This window comes from Mastigoproctus giganteus, chromosome 12 (genome assembly GCF_048544385.1).
Source record: "Mastigoproctus giganteus isolate SK-2022 chromosome 12, ASM4854438v1, whole genome shotgun sequence".
NCBI lineage: Eukaryota > Metazoa > Arthropoda > Arachnida > Uropygi > Thelyphonidae > Mastigoproctus > Mastigoproctus giganteus.
Window position 1 is genome coordinate 32,932,286 of NC_143586.1, and position 19,512 is coordinate 32,951,797.

A 19,512-nucleotide genomic window follows, 5' to 3' on the forward strand; every position below is an offset into this window, starting at 1 on the left:
TGGATCAATTTAAAAACCAACATAACGTTTATGCAAAAATTCGTGGAGAATCTCGATCTGCAAATTTAATAATGGCAAATGAATGGATTAACCATATTTGGGCAGAAATCAGGAAAGAGTTCAATGACAAAGGCATCTACAACGTCAATGAAACAGGACTTTTAAATTTGACACCTGACAATACATTTAAATTCAAAGGGATGAAATGAGTTGATGGAAAAAAATCAAAGGCTTGCATGACGGTGCTCATATGCGCAAATATGACAGGAACTGATTAAAAAAAAAAAAAAAAAAACTATTTGTTATGGGAAAATTCTTAAAACCTCGGTGTTTCAAAAATGTAAGGAAACTTCCTGTGGATTGCACTGCAAACAAGAAAGCTTGGATGACTTCAGATATTTTTCGGCAATATGTAAATGATTGGAATAAGGAGCTATTAGGAGCTATTCAAAAAGAAAACAAATGTTTTATTGTTAGTTGATAACTGTCCTGCACATCCCCAGATTCAAAATTTGTCCAATGTTAAGCTGGTGTTTCTGCCTCCCAATGCAGCATCAATTTTACAACCAATGGACATAAGTGTAATCAATAGATTGAAGGAGTTTATAAAAGATTTCTAGTTCTACATCTGATCAGTCAAAGAGAACAGAAACTTACTGAGTCTATATCGATATTGGATGCTATAAATTTATTGAACGATGTGTGGAACAATGTTACTTCGACAACCGTATCAAATTGCTTCAAGAAATCGAAATTAAATTCAAATGAAATTTCAATTGTAGATGATGACGGAAATGAAGAAAACAACTTACCATTGTCTGAATGGTTGCTACATAACAACATTGTAGGTTTTAATAATAACATCCAAAATTGGAAGATTTAGAAATCATGGGGTGGGGGGGGTGAAATTGAGGATAGTGAAGAAATGATATTTTTTATTGAACTAAAACTGTGAATGAGCCAAGAAGGTGAAATGAGTTGTGAAGAGGTTAAAGATTGGATTAAAGCAAAAATAAAAATTATTTTGAATTTCAGACCAATAGCAAAATCATAAATAACACCTTACAAGATTTAAAAAAAAAAAAAAAAAAGGAAAATTTTAAGAGGATCAAAAAGGAGTGCCAGTCATATAAATATGGTGAAAAATAATTGGTTAAAATAATTTGGCTAACCATCACATCAATGATGTCTTAACACATATTGAATGGGCTACAGAAAATGATTTCAGCTGATCAGATTCTGCTTTTATATCAACTAGATGTGCTTTAATGAAGGGGCTAAACAAAGTAAGATGGAAAAAATCCATGTTTTCTTTATTGAAATATGAATACTATATTAATAAATACATAATAAAATGTATTTTTGCATTATAATACCACTAATCCAAGCATTTTGATAATTCGAACCAACTCCCGCTCTCTGCCCTAGGGTTTTTTGCCTTCTGGAAAATCAGAATATTGAAAAAAATTGTGTACTTTTGTTCAAAAATTATCGAAAAACAATGACAATTATCTTTGCTATTCAGTATATAATGAAAAATGTAAATAAAAATATTATTGAAGTATTATGGTAATATGTTTTGTAATTGGAAGAAAAAAGCATAGCAGTTCCTGTTTTTAGAAGTAACCTTCAGGTGAAAATTGTTGATTTTGCATATACAGTACAGTAATCAAATTAAATGGAGTTAAAAGTAGATCCATATCAAGGATTGTATTTACACGTTTTTATACATTGATATATATCAGGCATGTAAGCGATAATATCTTATGTTGAAAGTAATTTTAACCGATAGTTATTGTGCTATTGTTAGAATTAGTTGGGAATTATAAACGCAAGATTATCCTTAAATTTTTTTTATGTTTGCATTAAGATCAAGTACAGGTCAAACTGTGCTTGATCTTAATGACAATTCGGTTGTATTCTAATGTATCTGATGTATATAAGCAAAAATGTTATTAAATATGAACAAACATCAGATCAGTAATGATGAAATTTTATCCCATTTTAAAATATTGGCCCATATTCTCTAGTGCTTTAGTTAATAATTGTCAGTATATTAAATTTATATTTTTTTAGTTATGTAATTATACTATCAGGGACATTAGTTTCCTGCAATTATTTAATTTCTAGCCCTTTTATATTGGATAAACTGGGTAAGAGAATTAGAAGTATTGTTGAATGTAACCTAGAGGAAGAACAGTCAGATTTTTGGTAATTTTATAGAAAAGTTATGAGATCATAACAAGAACCTGTATTTAGTATTTGTTGGTCTTGGAAATGGTTCTTCAAAATCTGCTTTTTCAAATTTTATAAAAATATAGTATCAAGTATAATCTTTTAAGAGGATTAAAAAATGAATAAAAATAGCAAAGGAGTACATTTTTTTATAATTTTTGTTTAATAAGAGAATGTAAGTTACTAACAAAGTTTAGTGTGAGATTTGTCAAAATTGGATCATTCATATAGGTAGTCTCTGAATAAAATAAGGATTGTAGAGAATATGGCATTAGTTACACAAAACAAAAATTATGAACACAGAGAGAGAGAGCGAGAGCGAGAGAGGCAGGTGAGGAAAATTAGAATTTATATTAAATAACAAATAAATGGACTAAGTAATTTAATGTATCTGGGAACAGTCTTTAATGGAGATGAGAGATGGAAGTAAATCAAGAAAGAAGTATAGGAAACCAGTTAACTAAATTTCAAGCAAAAGAGGAATTAGCCAAAGGACAAAATTAGCAGGTTTTAGAAGTAACCTTCAGATGAAAATTGTTAATTTTGCATATACAGTACAGTAATCAAATTAAATGGAGTTAAAAGTAGATCCATATCAAGGATTGTATTTACACATGTTTTTATACATTGATATATATATCAGGCATGTAAGCGATAATATCTTATGTTTTTTTAAGTTTTTTTTAAGCTCATTTTAACCTATGGAGTGCGGTAAGAAATAAAGGAATTGACCAAAAATTAGCAGGTTCAGAAATGAGAATATAAAAAATAAATAAATAAATATAACTAACAGAAAGCAGTGGCATGACCATATTACAAATGAAGAAATGAGAAAAAATATTTGGATAGCAAATATCCAATCAAAGTATGTGGGACAAACTTAAGTAGCTATGGGAATATCAAAGGGATGGGAGAAGGAAGATTAGCTAAATAGATATTTGAAACAAAAATGAATGGTGGCAGACCAAGAAGAAAATAGATAAATGGTGTCAGTGTCAAGCAAGCAAGCAAGCATTAGAAAAAAGTGGACATACTCTAGCTAAGGCTAAAAATCAAAAACAGAATACCATGGAAGCAAATGGTGAATGGAAAGCTGATAAACCTAAAACAGGAGTGTCCAACTCAGAAGTGCTTGCAGGCTGCACAAACATTTCTGGGGAAGAGGCTAGTGGGTCACATAAATAGTTCTGGAGCAAGGGGGGGGGGACTTGTAGGCCACACTGATATGTATATGGCACATCAGTGACATGACATTACTGAGAAAAATATATTACATATTTTCACATATTTCTCCTGGCACAAAAATATGCAACCTCATGAACATCAACATTTATGATGGTTCATATAAGTTATGAATTTTATTTAAATCTGATAATAATAATAACATCATTATTATTATTGTTATTATTAGTAGTAGTAATAGCCGACCGGGCTAGCCGAGTGGGTAAAGTACCTGCCCGGCAACCCAAAGGTCGCGGGTTCGATTCCCGCCTCGGGCTTGGATCAAAGTACTGCAAAAACCTTGGGAGGTGCAATATGGCCACAGAAGCCAATGTGCCAACAACTACCAAATCAAAAAAAAAAAAAAAAAAAAAGTAGTAGTAATAGTAGTGGAAAATGAAACCAAGAAGCAAGCTTGTATAGCATCAGTCAAAAAATAACACCCCCACCCCATCCATCCATCCATCCATCCATCCGTCCATCCCCTCTAATAATATGTCTAATTCTTTTATTCAAACTACCCACTTCTACAACACTAGATGATAATTTGTTCCAACAATCAATTACTCTCTACTGAAAGCTAAGTTTTACATATCTATCCTGCAGCCATCTTTTTTTCAGTTCTCCTTGTGTATGTTGTCTGAGAAAGAGTTAGAATATCATCATCAAGTTTATTCCATACATTTAAAGCCTTAAACACTTCAATCAGGTTCTCCTTGCCATTTCCTTATTTCCAAGCTGCACTTTGCAGAACTGAAGTCTTTTGCCATAAGAGTAACCCTTTGTGTTCTTGACTAATCTGATTGCTCTTCTCTGCACCTGTTCTAAGCATTCCACATCTATCTTAAAATTATGCTTCCTGACCAGTATTCAGTACTCAAGATGTAGCCTAACCATTGCCTTATACAATGAGATAATCACTTCCTTGTCCTTGCTGTCTGAGCTCCTGTATATCATTGACAGAACTTCATGATCTGTTCTAGTAGGTTGTCTGCTCTGCTCTGCTCAGAGAACTATGTCAGACAGTGCAGTTATCCATAGGTAGGCTACAATTATCATTATCACAATTATCCCTAGGTCTCTTTCATTCTCCATCATCCTAGGAGTTATACTGCTCAACTGATATATTATACTGGGATTACTGCCACCCATATGTTGCATTCACCAATTGTAAACCTAAACTGTTAAATCTCCTTTATGTATCAGTATTTATCATTATTTTCTTAATAAACTTAATTATTAAACTTATAACCTGATACATCGATGCCCCCAAAATTGATGATATTGCCCAGGACTTCCAGGATAGCAAGATGCTATCCGGCTGACCCTCGGCTTCCTTTTCAAGCAGGGCTAGATAATCTAGGTCACTTAAGTAATATGTTTCCGGAAACACAATCTAGCTTATCAATAGACTAGCAATTGATCTAGACAAGTTCTGTGACTCAAAACTATAAAGATCGAAGAAACTGCAGGAAACCTTCATATGAATGGAGCTATGATATCTACTGTCCACTGAAAAAGCCTAAGAAACCAAGATGCTGAGATGTGTCCAGGCTCGCCCCAACTCCTGTAGCTAAAGTTTTACTGAAATTTGTTTGCTGTTAAATTTGCTACTTAAATTTGTAAATATTTCTTATTTATGGCAGTTAATTATGTAAGTTGATCTTGTGAAATCTACTGTTTGTAAAAATTAATTTATATCATTTATATATAATGTAAACTTGTTTGTTTATACCTAATGTAATGAAAACAACAGGGATTACCTTTATTTTAGATATAAGAAGCTTCTTTTCCAGCCAGTTCTCCTAGTCCAATGCACTAATAATTCTTTGGGAAGGGGATATCAATTTTACAAAAAATGTGGGACATCTTCCCCACTCTCAGAACCTTAGTGTTCAGACCCCTCTGTCTCAACATTGAGCACTCAAGACTTCTGTCTTCAAACACCATACCTCTGGCAGCAAGGAAACCATTACATGGATTGACATAAAATTAAATTTTGAAGGTCTAAAAGCTTAATAAATAAATATGGACCAATTATTTTCTTCGGTCCTGTAGCTTGACTTTACAATTAAAATTTAGGGGTCTAAAAAGCTTAATGCATATGGCGGAATTATTCTCTACATTCCTTAAGTCGGACTAGAACTTTTCGGGGTGTCATATTCACAGGAATAGAGCAACTCACAATTAATCCGAAACTTTTGTCTTATGTTGTAGTGTTTGTTCTTCACACATGCGTATAAGTGACTAATCATCGGATAATAGAAATGGTCTATGGATATTGATTGAATTTTCATGTAGTTTCATCTCTAAGGTTTCTACAATGAGTAATTTGTGGTAGTTGTGTTGAATATTTATAATTTTTGTTTCATTAAAGCCGAATGAATGTCGTTCATTTATTGCGTGGAACGAAAGTTCCGATGCATTTGAACAAAAATTATAAATATTCAACGCAACTACCACAAGTTACTCATTGCAGAAATTTTAATCAATATCCGTAGACCATTCCTATTGTCCAACGATTGGTCACTTATATGCATGTGTGAAGAATAAACAATACAACATAAGACAAAAGTTTCAGATTAATTGTGAGTTGCTCTATTCCTATGAACATGACACCCCGAAAAGTTCTAGTCCGACTTAAGGAATGTAGAGAATAATCCCCCCATATCCATTAAGCTTTTTAGACCCCTAAAATTTAATTCTAAAGTCAAGCTACAGGACTAAAGAGAATATTCGGTCCATATTTATTTATTAAGCTTTTTAGACCTTCAAAATTTAATTTTTGTCAATCCACGTAATGGTTTCCTTGCTGCCAGAGGTATGGTGTTTGAAGACAGAAGTCTTGAGTGCTCAGTGTTTGAGACCGAGGGGTCTAAACACTAAGGTTCTGACAGTGGGGAAGATGTCCCACATTTTTTGTAAAATTGATATCCCCTTCCCAAAGAATTATTAGCACGTTGGACTAGGAGAGGGTTGGCTGGAAAAGAAGCTTCCTATATCTAAAATAAAGGTAATCCCTGTTGTTTTCATAATATAATAGAATATAGTAAATATCGAGCACTTAATAGCTCTCTATTATCAAATACATAATGTAAATAATTGATTGTATTATGGATCGCCTTCTTGGCTGAATGGCTGTGTAAGGGATGCAGACCATATTTTCTCCTGCTGACCAAATAAATATGGTCTGCAGGAGAATCGGTTCAATAAACTGATTTAATAATAATATCATTATTATTATATAATAAATTATATATTATATAACCAAATTATTAATAATATATGATATAATTATATAATCAAACTCAAAGATGTTAACTTGTAAATGTTGACAACATCGGGGGCTGCATAACAAACATTAGAAGGCTGCACATGACATGTGAATACCATTTTAGGAGGACTGATTTATATTACTATAGTGATTAAAACTTGTCAAACATAACAGGTGCAGATAGTGATGATGAAACATTATTATAGCAGGATGCAAGAAAACGTGTATAGTCAAAGAATAATCAGCTATTGGAAAAAGTTACCACCAGCCTTCTAGATTCAGAGAGCTTATGTATATTTAAAGTGAGATTAGATAAATACTTGGAAGAAGTAGAAAAAACGTGAAATTAGTAGCAAAATTTGCTGAGGCTACATAAAGTTTGCTCCCTTGAATTGTTCTGCCATTTTAATACTAATAGAAATTAAGTTAACATCCTTGAGTTTGATTATGTTTGCTGCTTTTTAATTTATTTTATTTTATATTATTTTTGTCCAGATAAAAATTGTTAGGCTTGGTTTTGTTATCTCTGTTTATTACATTTTTTTTTATTTTCCCCAGATTTTGGAATGTGAGGAGGATTTGACTGGTGCTGAAGCAGCTCTTCAGAAATACATTGACATTAATCCTGAACATCTTAATGCATATATCTATATGTATGAATTTTTAAAGAGACATGGCCAACATAACAAGAAAATTAAATATCTACAGGTATAAAAATTCTAAATTTCTTTTGATTTCATAATTTTCTTTTTTTTTAATACAGGTTTATTGCCTTCTGATTATTTGGCAACCAAAAATAATAAAATTCCATTTATTCTTAATAAATAAATATTTTATTTAGGAATTATAAATTTTATTTTATTATGTGGTTGCTAAAGGGCATTTTTACTGCATCAGGAAGGTTTTATTTTAAAACCATACATTTAAACTTCATTCTGAGGGTTCTTAATAATGGGCTTTGCCAATAATCTTACAGGTACTCAGTTACATTGAGATTTGATGACTGAGCAGTCTGGTGAAGCATGGCAAACTTGCCAACATGTTCCTGAAACTGAGAAAACCATGCCTTATAATATAGCATATTATCCTGCTTGAAAGTAAGTTACCAGATAGATAATACACTGTTACCTAAATAAGTTATCAGGGATTAAATTATTTCCTATGGGAAGCATTACAGCTTCAGAAAATAGTCTTGTCCAAGGTCTTTTCCAATCAGGCAGCATATAAATTTAATTTCTATCACCAGTACTCCACATACAAGTTAATTGAGAGATTAAAATAGAAACAAACACTGTACCTGTCTTGTTTCCAGTAAAGTGTAATGGTAGGTAGCTATCCACTGTGCTTAGTGACCTCTTGAGATTTTTGGTACTCATGGTCAAATGGTTCGGGTGGGCCATCTGATGAAGAATTTGTCTTCATATTTGTTTGATGAAGAATGAATATGAGCAAATTTCTTTTTTTTTTTTTTTTTAAGTGGCATAATAGAAACTTGGGCTCTCCCAAGAACATTAACTCTGTGCTGTAGCACAGATAGGACAGTCTGTCTGCCCTGAATGTATTCATTAATCTTTGCAAGATGTTGTTTCCTGATGCCATATAAAGCAATTATAATGAAGTTGGGAATACCTCTAGTCTCTTGGGACCATATCACTGTTGAGTGGGGTTAAAGGCCTGTGGGAAAGTGGAAGGGATTAAATCCCTTCCACTTTCCCACAGGTGTACAAAGGATATTGTTGAATTAGTCAAACCACCTCTGCCAATAAAACTATAAAGGATTACCTAAAGGGGTGTGTTCGTGGTGAGCGAAGGGTGTCGCACATTGTATGGGCTGAATAGGACGTCGCAATGCAATATGGGAAATGCAAGAATATCCCAAATGACAATGCACACAACGCTAAGACATATGCAGATGATCCAAGAGACACCCCTCTCCTCACCGCTAATCACTGTTGACGGAAAATGCTGTGGTGTCAGCAACATAACATACTGGTTGGACGCTGGAGGATCGGAAATGAGTGTGCTGGTTGAATGAGTGCAAATACCTGGTGCAACATGCCAATGGATACTGTCATGTGTGGCACAAGCAACATGAATTAGTAGACCCATCGTGCACCATCCAGGCAGGTGGCAATTGTTGCTTAATGTGGAGCATATTTTTCTAGCAAGAAAGAACTCTTTATTGTATAAAGAAGGCACATTGCTATACCCTTCATGGCTACAAGCCAAAACTAGGACCCCTGTTGCATATGGACTAACATTTCATTGGTGAAGTCTACAGGCAGGTTTTAGGAGACCATGTGCACCATGCCATGTTGCATTTTTTTCCCAGACAGAAATGGGATCTTCCAAGATGATAATGCACCATGTCATCAGGCCCACACTGTGTGCAATTGGTTTGAGGAACACAGTGAAGATATCACCCATCTTGATCAACCTCTAAATTCACCTGACCTCAGTCCAATCGAACACCTGTGGGATGTTTAGGAACAGGAAGTGAGATGTATGTGCACAACCGTCATCTATTCCAACACTGTGGAAAACCTTGTAGGAAAACCCTATGGACATCTTCAGACATCTAGTGGAGTCAATGCCTGGGTGAATGGTAGCAGTTATCCATGCAAATGAAGGCCCAACATGGTATTAGGTAGGTGGTCTCAATTCAATGATCACTGAGTGTAGATATGTATCTATAAGATGACCACTTGTATTTCTTATTTTATATTAAGGTGTGCTGTTTAACATGATAAGTGTAGCTTTAATTTTAATTTATTAATGAAGGTTTGTATCCAGTTATTAGGAAGGAAATTTTCTATAGGATATGTAGTTAATAAAGAAATAAATAACAATAGATTTAAACATTGTGTATCATAGAAAAAAATAAAGTTGTGTAATACAAATAAAAAATACATGAGTACAGGGTGTTTCAGAATAAGGTACAGAAATTTCGGTAGTGATATGTGGTTATTGAAAGGGATGAAAATGTTCGGCAAACATACTTCGAAAAGTATTTAGTTAAGTTGCGTGTGTGTGTGTTTCAATTGATAAATATCATTTCCATGAATGGTAAGTGAAACATGGTAATAGGTCTCTTTCAGGCACCATTGGGTAGGCTATAAGCAATTTTTTGTAATTCACTCTAGCATCACGTATTCATGCTAACAGAAGTTAGCATGAATACGTGGGTGGATGGGTGGAATTGTTATGGGCTTTTTTCAGGGGGGTAGCCGAGTTAGTCTGTCTTAGTTGTCTAAAAGCAATTGCAAAGCAAGTAAGCTGATGTGGACACTTTATACAGTCAATGATCACTGGATTATAGCCACCTATCCATAATGGACTATGCCAGATAGCTCGCAATATAAAAAGCTTGTACGTTACAACAGTGGTAATTTGCATCTAGTCATGAAAGTCAGAGTGTTAAAGTAGCAGTTATGGGACATAGTAACATAGTAATAAGGAGTTTTGAAAGGACATAATTGTGGGAGCTGGTATGACAGGTGCTTCCATATTGGAAATGACATGTTGTGTTGGTTGCTCAAAGCCCGCTGTAGTTAAGGTGTACAAAGAATGGTATCAAACGAGTCACACCACCTCCTGCTGACAGAACCGTAAAGGATTATGCAAGGTGGATGTTTGTAGTGAATGAAGGGTGCAGCACACTGTATGGGCTCAATGGCAGGTTACTGTGCGACAGTTGACATTACATACAATATTAGCATTAGTATTAATTGAGGCATATGATGCAAGAAAGCAAGCTTATATAGCATCAGTCAAAAAAAAAAAAAAAAAAAAACCTTCCCATTTCACCCATCCAGTCACTCCAAATGTTTGTCTAGTTCAGCCTTAAATTTATTTAAGCTATCAGCTTTCACAACAACAGATGGAACATCTGTTCCAGCAATCAACTACCTGCTGCTAAAGGTAAACTTCTGCACATCTATCCTAAAACTCCCTTTCCTCAATTTGAATCTATGCCCCCTCAGGTCCTTAATCTGAGCAAGTGGAAGTACACCATCAGCATTGAGCCTGCTCAAACCATTCAAGGCCTTAAACACCTCAATCAGATCACCTTGCTGGTGCCTAATCTCCAGATGCTGCAACTTGCAGAACTTAAGCCTCTCCTGGAAGAGCATGCCTTTGATCCTCTCACCAATCTTGTTGCACTTCTCTGTACTCATTCTAGCAACTCTACATCATTCCTAAAATGAGGCCTCCAGACCTGTATGCAGTATTCAAGGTGTGGCCTGACCATTGCCTTATACCAGAGGTTCTCAACAGGGGCGAAAGTTGGTTTTTGGGGGACGAAAAAAAATTATGAGTATTACAATGGCTTGTGGCCTTCCAAAGTTCAATGCTAACCAATGACATCTTATTCTTTAATATTTAATTTCTCTCATTGGGTTTTCTTTTCCCCTAAGACAACTGATTTTTAACTTATAGGTATATTTTATTAAGAGTGAGTGAGAAATTTTAATAAAAGGAAGATAGTTGGTGTGATTTAATTCACCCACCTTTGATTTTCATAGGCATTAAATGCCTAAGTGCTTTCAGAGATAATGTCTCGGCAATCCTTGGCATTTGCACTTTTCTGACAGCTGCGACCTTGGCGGTGGCATGGTGTATTTATTTATTCTTTTGTTTCATTTTGGTTAATATATGAGGCATGGATGGGATGAGGAAATGTTTCAGTCTATTGTTTCTACTTTTTAAGAGACAATTAGTATTGATTTATTATTTCCTTGTGGAAGTTGTTTATTTTTAATCTACAGCGCTTTTGTGAGTGATATGGGCTATATGAGTTAAATAAAAAGTTTATATTTTATTATTTAATTTTTTGTAGTTATTCAACCCATCATGTCAAGTGTTGAAAAGCACTTGACATGATGGGTTGAATTCATCCAGATACTGTCAGCAGTATCTGGATGAATATTTAACTTATGGTTTTACTGAAAGCCCCTTTGACTCAAGGCAGCCTATGTGTCTTATGTGTAATAGTTCTTTTTCAAATGACACTGAAACCATCAAGGCTTTTAGTTCACTTAAAAAGGAAACATCCTGATAAAGTTGGTAAACATATCGAATATTTAAAAAAAATTAAAACAGAATTTTGAGCCATGTAACATTTTTACTTCCTTATTTAAGAAGTGCACACAAACAAATGATGACAGACTGATCGATTCTTATAAAATTGCACAAATCATTGAAAAAACTGGTAGTGCTCATACAGTTGCTGAGACTGGTATACGACCTGCATTAGAGACTGTAATTTCAACAGTGATGCATCAAAATCTTTCCGGTATTTTAAAAGCATTTCCATTGAGCAATAATTCAATTCGAGGACAAATCGATGAGATGTCAGTTAATGTTGAAGATTGAGAAAATTTGTTGACAAGAGCAGTGAGAAAATTTTCTATTCAGATTGATGAATCCGCAGTTAGTGACAATAACGCCCTTCTAATGGCAAGCCATTATTTCGATGATGATTGTGAATTGCAAGAAGAGATGTTTGTAAAATGTATAGAAACTGACTGTACTGGTGCATCCATTTTTGCTGCTGTAAAAACATGGTTTGATGAAATACAAAGTACCATTGGAAAACTTAGTATCCTGTTCCACTGATAGTGCTACCTCCATGGTTGGAAGACAAAGGTTTTATAGCTCACCTAAAGGAAATATGTCCCAAAGTTCTTGCAATACACTGCATTGTGCACCGACATTATCTGGTTGCAAAAAATATTAGTCCAGTTCTTTATCAATCTCTCAGTATAGTTATTAAAACCATCAATAAAATAAAGTCACACAGCAAATATGATCGCTTTTTCAGAAAATTTTGTGTTGATAATGAAGAACAGTATGTGAGGATTCTTTTAAATACAGAAGTCAGATGGCTTTCTAAAGGAAACTGTCTAACAAGATTTGTAAAACCTTTTTTGATACGATAATTAGTTTTTTAGAAAGCGAAGGAGACACAGATTTAGCAAATAGTGATCAGCAAACACAAAAACAACGTACACTATATGGCTTGGAATTTTTCAAAAATGTAATGACGTATCACTTTAAATTCAAGGGAAATTAATTATGGTGATAGACTGCGAAATGCATATTAAAAGCTTCACTGAAATACTGAAAATATTTGAAAACAATTTCATGGTATGTAAGATTTAGCTGAAATCAATGAATCCCTCACCAAGAATGGTTTTAAGAATTATTCAGATCCTTTCTGTTCTTTAAAAGGTAAAATGAAAAATATATTTTCAGATTTATTTTCTTTCAAAGTGAAGTCATGGATGTTAGATCCAATTGGATGCGGTCTGCTAGTGAAGAAATTCAAGAACTCGTTGAATTAAATAGTAACGAAGAATGCAAACATAAATTCGAAAAACATGGAATGGCTGAGTTTTGGGGATCAAAAACAACTGAACTTCTTTATCCAACAATGTGGTCTGAAATGGCCAAAGTACTTCTTTGTTTTCCAATGTCTTATATGGTTGAAAGTGGTTTTAGTTCAGTAAATAAAATATTAACAAAGGAAAGGAATTCAAGAGGAAACATTAGAATTAAACTTACTAATATCACACAGAACATTGAACTTTTAGATAAGAAGCATCAGGCTAAGAGATCCTATTGAATAAAAAAGAGTTAACTATTTTTTGTATTTAATTGCCCCCCCCCCCCATGAATATTAAATTTTCATGGGGGCGATTAGGAAAAAAATTGTCTAAAAAAGCCCTTTAGGGGGAGATAATTAAAATACTGTTGAGAAACACTGCCTTGTACAAAGCGATAACCACCTCCTTGTCTCTGCTAGCAAAATTCCTATATATCATTGACAAAACTCCATGACCCGCTCTGGCAGCCCATCTGCACTGCTCAGAGAACTTCACATCTAGCTGCACAATTACCACCAGGTCTTTTTCATTCTCCACCTCTCTGAGTGTAGTGTACCACACAATTGGTACATTTCTCTTGGATTGCTGCTACCCATACGCAGTACTTTTGCATTTGTCAATGTTAAACTTCAGTTGCCACTTCTCAGCCCATCTGCCTAACTTTTCTAGGTCCTGTTGCAGTATCATACTGTCTTTACTGTCATTAACAACCCTGCCAACCTTTGTATCATCTGCAAACTTGGACGTTAAGCCTGATATACCGGCCCCGGGTGCCAAGCGTTATAGTGATCAAGCGATTCTCAGTGATTTCTAGAGCGTTTTTCTCGAAGCTGCAGTTTTTGTTCAGTTAAAAAAGTTTTCTTACGTTTTCATTAAATACTAGTAAACTTAGACTTACGATGTGTAACTAAGTTTCAGAAAGGCAAATCACCTTTCTTTTTTCCATTTAAACTAATATACTAACTTTTATACCGTTTGGTCACTCTAGTGGCACTGCTCCTGCCTCCCCGTGGTGGGGCCGGTAACCTGGGAGAAGAAATCCACTCTCCCGGGCCTGAAAGGAGCAAAGATGGATAACAATACGTTCCCACCTTTAGAGCCTCTGAGCTCAAAACTAGCGACAAAACACACCGATGATGACTTTTCCCAACCCAAGAGGTTGAAAACAAATCCTCAAGAGGAGATACCGGCATTCCTCATACTGCACTCTACATCAGACCAGCCTTTGAGTAAATTGTCCCCATTCCTTGTGCAAAAATGCTTAGAGGCTGTCGCAGGTTCACCAAAATCAGTAAGGCGACTCCAGTCTGGGGATCTTCTGGTAGAGACCATGAAATCCCAGCATTCTGCAAAGTTATTAAATCTGACAACTTTCGGCGGACATCCAATAAAAGTCACTCCCCATGCCACCTTAAATTCCTCCAAGGGAGTAATTGCAGAATGGGACTTATTAACCGTATCAGAGGAGGAAATAGTCAAAGAGCTACGAGAACAAAGAGTCATCCAAGCCAGGAGAATCATGACTCGTAAAGATGGTACTCTCATTCCAACAAGGAGCATAATCCTCACTTTTAGCTCTCCCATCTTACCAACATCTGTCAAAGCAGGCTATCTCCATTGCCGTGTCCGACCCTACATCTCAAACCCAATCAGGTGTTATAAGTGCCAAAAATATGGACACTCTCAGACTGCATGTAGAGGTGAGGCAATATGTCCTAACTGCGGATCGAAGGACCACAACCAATCCGATTGCAATGCTACCACTCCTCATTGCCCAAATTGTAAAGGTAATCACCCAGCTTTCTCCAAAATATGCGAACTATGGAAGCAAGGGAAAAAAATACAGAAATATAAAGTGGAAAACAAAGTCACTTATTCAGAGGCGAGAAGAGAAATAATCAAAATGGAGCCAAAGCGTACATATGCCACAGCTGCCAAACAGGTGCAATCAGTAAGTATCCAAACAGACGTTACAGTTCCTCCTAATACATCTATCGCGAATTGGGCACGATCCGTACTCACTTCTCCCAAACAGTGTCCTTCACAACAAACAACTGAACAAGCCAGCAACACTCCAATCTCCATTCCAGCCGATGCGTCAACAATGAAACCAAAAGCTACAGAAACCCCAATGGTGCATCCATGGATTTCAACGGAAATGGATATTGATCAGCAGAAAAATTCAGATGATGGAATTTTAGAACTCCACGCAACTGATGAGATGAACACGACACGTCCTTTCTTTTCTAAGAAAGACAAAGTAAAAATAGAGAGATATAAACAAGCTACAACTAAAAAACTGTCAGAAGCAAAAACAACTAACAAGAACGCATAATGGAAAGAATTCTTCAGTGGAATTGTAGAGGCTTTCGTAATGTAAAAGATGACTTACATGATCTTGTAAACCGCTATGAACCAGCATGTATATCCCTACAAGAAACCTATTTAAATCCACAAGTGTGTCCTACCATTAAAAATTACACCATGTTCAGAAGAGATAGGAGTATCGACTCGCCGGCCCGTGGAGGCGTGGCGGTTCTTGTTAGAAATAATATTCCATCTAAACCTGTTGCTCTTCAGACTCCTTTTGAGGTAGTGGCAATGCGCGCAGAAATTGGCATGATTATTACAATAGCATCTATATATATTCCCCCAAATTCCTCAATCTCCTCAGAAAATCTGGAAAATCTAATAGACCAGCTACCACCTCCTTTCTATTTGCTCGGAGACTTCAATGCTCATCATTCGCTGTGGGGATCTCCAACAATCGACAAAAGAGGTAAACAAATAGAAAATCTTCTCGGTGTGTGCCAACTTACCCTTTTGAATACTGGAGAGCCTACCTATATACATTTTTCTACAGGATCCATGAGTGCAATAGACCTTTCAATCTGCTCTCCCTCCATATGTACAAATACGGAGTGGTCTGTTCTTGAAAATCCACTAAATAGTGATCATCTACCAATTCTCTGCAAGCTGCAAACACGGGTAAACTCCCCTTTGCCTGGTCGCTCCAAATGGAAATTTCGTAGGGCACACTGGAATGAATATGCTTCAAATGTTCAGTTAGATGATGAAATAATTAAACTTCAACCCATAGATTATGTCACACAACATATAACTAATCAAATATTACAAGCTGCCAACTCTACAATACCAAAGTCCTTGCCTGGGAAACGCAAACACAATAATTACTGGTGGAATCCGGATTGTACATATGCTAAACAGGAAAAAAAAAGGGCTTGGAATTTGTTCCGCAAATTCCCCACAACCAGTAACCTAATTAGTTTTAAAAGAATGAAAGCTAAGTTCCGCCAAATAAGAAGGAAAGCAAAAAGAGAAGCATGGATTAGCTTTTCCTCTAGTATAAACAAGGACACAGATATAAGACTCATCTGGAAGAAAATGCAAACAATTGATGGCAAATATGTCCAGTCCCCGGCTTCAATATTAAACTGGAAAGGAAAGGAGTTGTCCCCTCCGGCAGAAATTGCAAATGCCTTAGCCGAATCATTTGCCAGTATATCAGGCGAATCCACCTACAACCCAATCTTTCAGAAAATTAAAAAATCATCAGAGTAGCATAAGATCAATTTCTCCACTAGAGTTTCACACCCGTACAACCAGCCATTTGCATTAACAGAACTTTTAGGGGCGCTTAATAAAACTTCCAGTAGTGCTGCTGGTCCAGATGGGATCTACTACGTCATGATAAGCCAACTAAACAACAGAACAAAAAGGGCATTGTTAAAATATTACAATTGAATATTTCTAGAAAATACTTACCCAAACTCCTGGCATCACTCAATTATACTAGCCTTTCCAAAGCCAGGAAAAGATCGCAGCTTTCCACATAATTACAGGCCGATTTCACTGACCAGCTTCTTAGGCAAAGTCTTGGAAAAAATGGTTCACAGGCAGCTAACGTGGTTCCTGGAAACTAACAACTTGCAAAATAAAAATCAGTACGGGTTTCGAAAGAACCGGTCCACGTTAGATGTAATGATAAAAGCAGAAGCAAACATCCGAAATGCCTTCATAAGGGGACAACATCTGGTCATGATCAATCTTGATATTGAGAAAGCCTTTGATAACACCTGGCGATACGGTGTACTTCAAGATCTTCATTCTTTTGGCTTGAGAGGTCATTTACCCCACTTTATACAAAACTTCCTATGCCACAGAACATTTCAGATTAGATACATGAACAATTTATCTAAATCATTTGAACAAGAGGAGGGTGTTCCTCAGGGGTCCATTCTTAGTCCGACGTTATTTTCAATAAGAATTACAAACATGACACAGGATGTACCTAATACAGTAGAATCGTATATGTTCGCTGATGACCTCGTTGTTTCTTGTCAATCCCAAACCATGAACACCATTGAAAGACAACTTCAAATTTCCATCGCTAAAATTGAATCATGGACATTGCGGAATGGCTATTCCCTATCAGAAAAGAAATCCAGTGCAATTCATTTTTGTAAAAAACGCAAACTTCACCTGGATCCAGAAATATTTTTAAAAAAAAACCTGATTCCTGTCACTAACAATTTCCGTCTGTTGGGGTTGTATTTAGATAACAAACTTAATTTTGCTTCCCATATTGCTTTCCTTCGAACTACATGTCTTAAAAAACTGAACATCCTGAGAGCAGTCTCTGCTAAGTCCTGGGGTGCTGACAGAAGCTCTCTCCTTCATCTGTATAGAGCTTTAATAAAATCACGATTAGATTATGGATCACCTGTCTATGACTCCGCTAGGAAAAGTTCACTATTACGTCTAAACACCATACAGCATAGTGCTCTTAGGATAGCTGTGGGAGCCTTCAGAACATCTCCGGTCCACAGCCTGTATATTGAGGCAAATGAACCCCCCTTTGCATCTCAGGAGAAAATCCTTATTGTGTAATTATGCAGCAAAAATTAAAAGCATGCCATTCCACCCTAGCTGGCAGTACCTGTTTGATCCTCAATATGTTGAATTATATCACAATAAGCCTAATGAAAACCGCCCCGCAGGGATTCGACTGCAAGAACTCACGATCAGTTGGGATCTTAAATTTCACAACATATTCCAAGACATTGCTACTCCTGAAACTCCTGGACTGAGCTCTCACCTCTCTGCGACAATTTCTTTTCAAGATGGGGAAAATTCTCTCTGGCAAATATAAACTATCAACAGCTTCATAAAACTCATTTGTTGGAAAACTCAGATAAAGTACCTATCTATACTGATGGCTCCAAAACAGATGCAGCCGTTGGTGCTGCAGCAGTTTCTTCTGCCTTCTCAGTTGCTGTGTCTCTTCCTACGGAATGCACTATCTATACTGCAGAATTATTTGCAATTAAACTAGCTCTAGATAGAATACACAACAGCTGTATAAAGCAATCTCTGATATATACAGATTCCTTAAGCGCAATCACTGCCATTCAAACTACCATGTCACCCTCTCATCCAATTCTTAAAGAAATACGGTCCAAGTTATTTTACTGTAAAAAAACCAACCAGAAGGTTACCTTCTGCTGGATACCTGGTCATGCAGGCATTCCAGGTAATGAACAAGCGGACACCGCCGCTAAACACCCTGACTCAAACACTTCCATTCAACAAACAGTGCCCTACACCGACTACAAATCCATCATTGAAACATCATGTAGGAAACAATGGTCTGACCTCTGGAAAGCTCAAATAAATAATAAACTGTTGCAGATAAAAAAAGAGCCAAAATTGTGGACATCTAGTATCAGGAAAAACAGGCGACAAAAAGTAATTCTAGCAAGGCTCCGCATCGGACACTCACATTCAACTCATCTGTATTTGCTTATGGGAGAGAACCCTCCTCAGTGTTTGTTGTGCCAGTCGCAGTTGACAATATATCATATTCTCATTGAATGTCCCCAACTTTCAACTACCAGAAAATCAACTTTTACCTCCCTATCCCATTTGATGGAACCGATAACCTTATTGCAGATTCTTGGCAATGATGCAAATTTGGAGGAACTGTTTACTTATTTGAAACAGATAAATCTCTATAATAGCCTATGATCACAATAACAAGAGAAATTTGTGATAAGCAAATATCGAACAGGCACAATATGGCCCAAGAGGCCCTTGTGCCAGAAAACCCAAATACAACAACAACAACAGCCTGATATACCTTCATCGATAAATACACAAAACAACAATGGGCCCAGCACCGAACCCTGGAGCACTCTGCTAATAACATTAGTCAAAGTAGAGCAGTGTCCATTTATTGCCGCTTTGCCGTCTCCCACTCAGCTATCCCTTTATCCATTGCAGCAACTTGCCCTTAATGCCATATCACTCCAATTTGTGCAGCAGTCTTCCTGAAATCCAAGTATATGATATCAAAATTATATTTTGCATCCA

At 36.0% G+C, this 19,512-nt stretch overlaps 1 protein-coding gene across 1 annotated transcript in view; it reads left to right on the plus strand.

The window, feature by feature from the left end:
* Window positions 1-19,512, plus strand: part of LOC150076864 (TATA box-binding protein-associated factor RNA polymerase I subunit A-like) — a 141,215-nt gene that overhangs the window by 89,662 nt on the left and 32,041 nt on the right. Inside the window, exon 9 of the mRNA XM_090385705.1 lies at window positions 7,289-7,438. Coding sequence (XP_090241831.1) covers window positions 7,289-7,438 — 150 coding nt within the window. The remainder of the gene's footprint in view (window positions 1-7,288; window positions 7,439-19,512) is intronic.